General features: G+C 28.9%; 1 protein-coding gene across 1 annotated transcript in view; it reads right to left on the reverse strand.

The window, feature by feature from the left end:
• Nucleotide 1: 1 nt before the first annotated feature.
• Nucleotides 2–3,312, reverse strand: part of LOC106688270 (putative cystathionine gamma-lyase 2) — a gene marked incomplete at its 3' end in the record, with an annotated part of 12,372 nt that continues 9,061 nt past the window's right edge. The window contains 1 exon segment of the mRNA XM_067053660.1: nucleotides 2–758. Within this exon segment, the coding sequence (XP_066909761.1) occupies nucleotides 605–758 (154 nt within the window).

A 3,312-nucleotide genomic window follows, 5' to 3' on the forward strand; every position in this document is an offset into this window, starting at 1 on the left:
AAAAAAAAAAAATACAAATTCAACAGTGCAAAGATGCAAAAATCTTACTAACCAATACTTTTAACAAATACTATAAGTGAATTATTTTGTTTATCGCTCTCATGAGCGGAATGATAACTATTTATTTAAAGACAAAACTAAAAAAAATCTGATATTTAACAATAAATTTCTGTTCATAAAAGTTAAAATAACAATATTATAAATTACATTTGCCAAAATCTAAATAATAATCTAAATCTGAAAGACAACAGAAGGAATAAGCATTTAAACCTCTTTCCCCAAACATTGTAACACAGAAAAATTATATTTAAAAAAATTCTTAAATTAATATACGGCATATTTAAATATTTCATCAACATAATAAAATTCTGTTCTTACTACAGTAATTTTGGGAAAAGCAGTTTTTTTTTGTCGACTCAGAAGAGTATTTAAAATTATGAATTATAAAAACAGTTACATTGCACAATTATTTTATAAAGAAAATAAATAAATATTTTAAAATCTATTGTAGATGCATGCCTTTTACTTACAATGTAATAAGAATATAAACATAAAACAATAACAATAATTAAAACTGTGGCACAGTCATTACATAATATTATGACTAGGAAGATGCAGTCGCGACCTTAAGGGCTTGATCGAGATCTTTGACAAGGTCTGCAGCAGTTTCGAGTCCCACGGAGATTCTTATCAAGTTGTCGCTGATGCCTAACTTCAGTCTTTCAGCTTCAGGAACGGAAGCATGTGTCATGATGGATCTGAAATTTATTATATTTCGATAAATAAAAAATATAAATTTCCATGATTGAAGAAAGAATATAAAGTTTAAGAAAAACAACCTAATAAATTGTTTTTAATCTTAAATATTGCGAAAAATGCTTTCTATCCTCCTTTATTTTTTAGAGGGTTTGAATCAAAGCTTATAAATCGGAATATTCAAACATATTATATTCTTTAGTAATCCAAATTCTGAAAATCTGGCATCCAAAAATTTAAATACAGTGTAATCTGTGTAATCACTAATTGCTGTAAGAGGATGTTTGGATTACTAAAAAGTTTGGATTAAAAAAAATAGTGTAAAAAAACAAACAAGCAACAACATGATTTATTTACTTATTTTATGCGGGAAATTTAACATTATTAAGTTTTAAACAATTAATCTTTTTTAAAGAAGTAATTTTTTTTTCATTAGGTGCTATGAGTCTAATTGTCGGTCTATTAATTAAATTACTAAGGGATGAACAGCGTCTTAGGGTTTTCAAAAATAAAGAATTACGCAAAATATCCGGACCGAAAAAGGATGAATTAACAGGAGAATTTAGAAGATTACACAACGCTGGATTAATTAAGGGACCTACACCCGGTACATATAATTCAAGTTATAGCATTGTGGTGTATAAGATAGGTGTCTAAGGTTGTAGGACTTAGTAACGAGCGGATCACTAAAATGCTAATAAACACTGAACCAATGGGTAAACGTCCGAGGGGTAGACCAAAACGTAGATGGAAGGATTGCCTTAAAACTGATTTAGTGGAATTGGATTTGGAGGAGTGTCACTGGAAGGATGTATGCAGAGAGCGTTTGGTGGTTTGGGGTTGTTAGGCCTTCATTATTATAATTTAATTAAATTAGTTTTACAGATTCAAATGATTTATACAATATATATTATGTATTTCTAATTCCAACCAAATATATTATGAACACTTTCATAGGAATAATATTACCCGATATCAAAACAGTAAAAATTTCCATGGTGATTGGAATAACTTGCCTATAGATCGGGAAGTTAAAATTATCCTTTACACATGTGCACTTTTATTTGAAAATAAAAATGTTATTGCCTACTGAGTTTTCTCAAAAAAGAGTAAAAAAAGTTAGTGTTTGTTTTTAACACAAGATCGGATTACTGGATTGTTCAGAGTACCAAAATTTGGATAATCGAGGTTACATTGTACTCATATTTCACATGACAAATTTCATATTGAACCAACTCACTGTTGGCAAATTAATTTAATTAATCACTCAAAGTTGAAGTGATTGGATTTAGGCATGACTAGATGGAGTTTAGGACCGATGGAATTCAAGCCCTTCCGCATCCCTCCAAAATTTCCACTCATTCCACATTTCATCTGGTGTATAATGGTCGTCAGTAGTTACTTAAGTGTAAATCAAAATGTAATAATTGGAGGGAAAGAAAAGACTTTGATGTCTTGATTCTTAAAGTAGGTTTTTGTCTTCAGAAAAATGAATACAGAATAAAATTTATAATCAATAATTTTTAATATAAATTAAAATGAAATATTAATAGACTTACGGTAATTCTGCAAGCGATTCGAAGCCTCCTAAACTTTCAGCTAGAATGAAAATTTTCAAAGCTTTTAAAAATGCAGTACTAGTTTTCAGATCTCCCTTGATATAAAATGAGATCATCCCAGATGCTCCCTTCCACAACCTTTTGGCCAATTTGTATTGAGGGTGTGATTCCAATCCTAAGAACAAAAAGTGATTACATTATTTTTTTACTTCTTTCTGTAATGAAAGGTTTACTTTATCTTTAAATATAAATTTTAAATTTATAAACCAATGTGGACAAAAAAAAAATGAGATTTCAGTACAATCAATTTATAAATATATATACTATTCCTTTTCAATTTTATGTTTCTCTAAATGTTGTTATCTCTTTTGTTCTATAGCCCTGATGAAGACCTGAAACTCAGGTCGAAACATCGGAATAAAATAAATAAATATTGTTTTGTTTATTTATGTTGTTCTTTACTGACCGCACCCCTCAACAAACTTCTCCAATAACTATTTAATTATTTATTAAGAAAAAAAAATTTAATTTGTTGTAGTATTAAATTATATTAAGATGTTACAGTAAGCAATAGGAATTTACGTATGTGTACGTATTTATATTTATGCTTTCATTGTCATTCAATACTAACAACAACAACAACTAACACCAAATGGGCAAAACTCTATGGCTAAAAGACATATATATATTGGCTAATAAACTATTTATCTATCTATGTAAAAAACCTCAACTCTACTTGAATATCCCTTTAGGGTCAGTTTCTTTTTTAAGCACAAATTAATTTATCTTAGACATTACCTGGATAGATAACTTTTTCAACAAGTGGGTGCTGTTCCAAAAATGTGGCAACCTCAGTTGCATTTTGAATGTGCCTGTCCATTCTTATAGCCAATGTTTTCAAGCTCCTGTTCACGAGGTAACAGTCAAAAGGAGAAGGTACAAGTCCCATAGCTATTAAGAAAAAATAATCACAAATTACAAATAAGTAAATTATATG

Source organism: Halyomorpha halys, unplaced genomic scaffold (assembly GCF_000696795.3).
Source record: "Halyomorpha halys isolate HHAL.00 unplaced genomic scaffold, Hhal_1.1 Scaffold1095.1, whole genome shotgun sequence".
In the NCBI taxonomy this organism is placed as follows: Eukaryota; Metazoa; Arthropoda; class Insecta; order Hemiptera; family Pentatomidae; genus Halyomorpha; species Halyomorpha halys.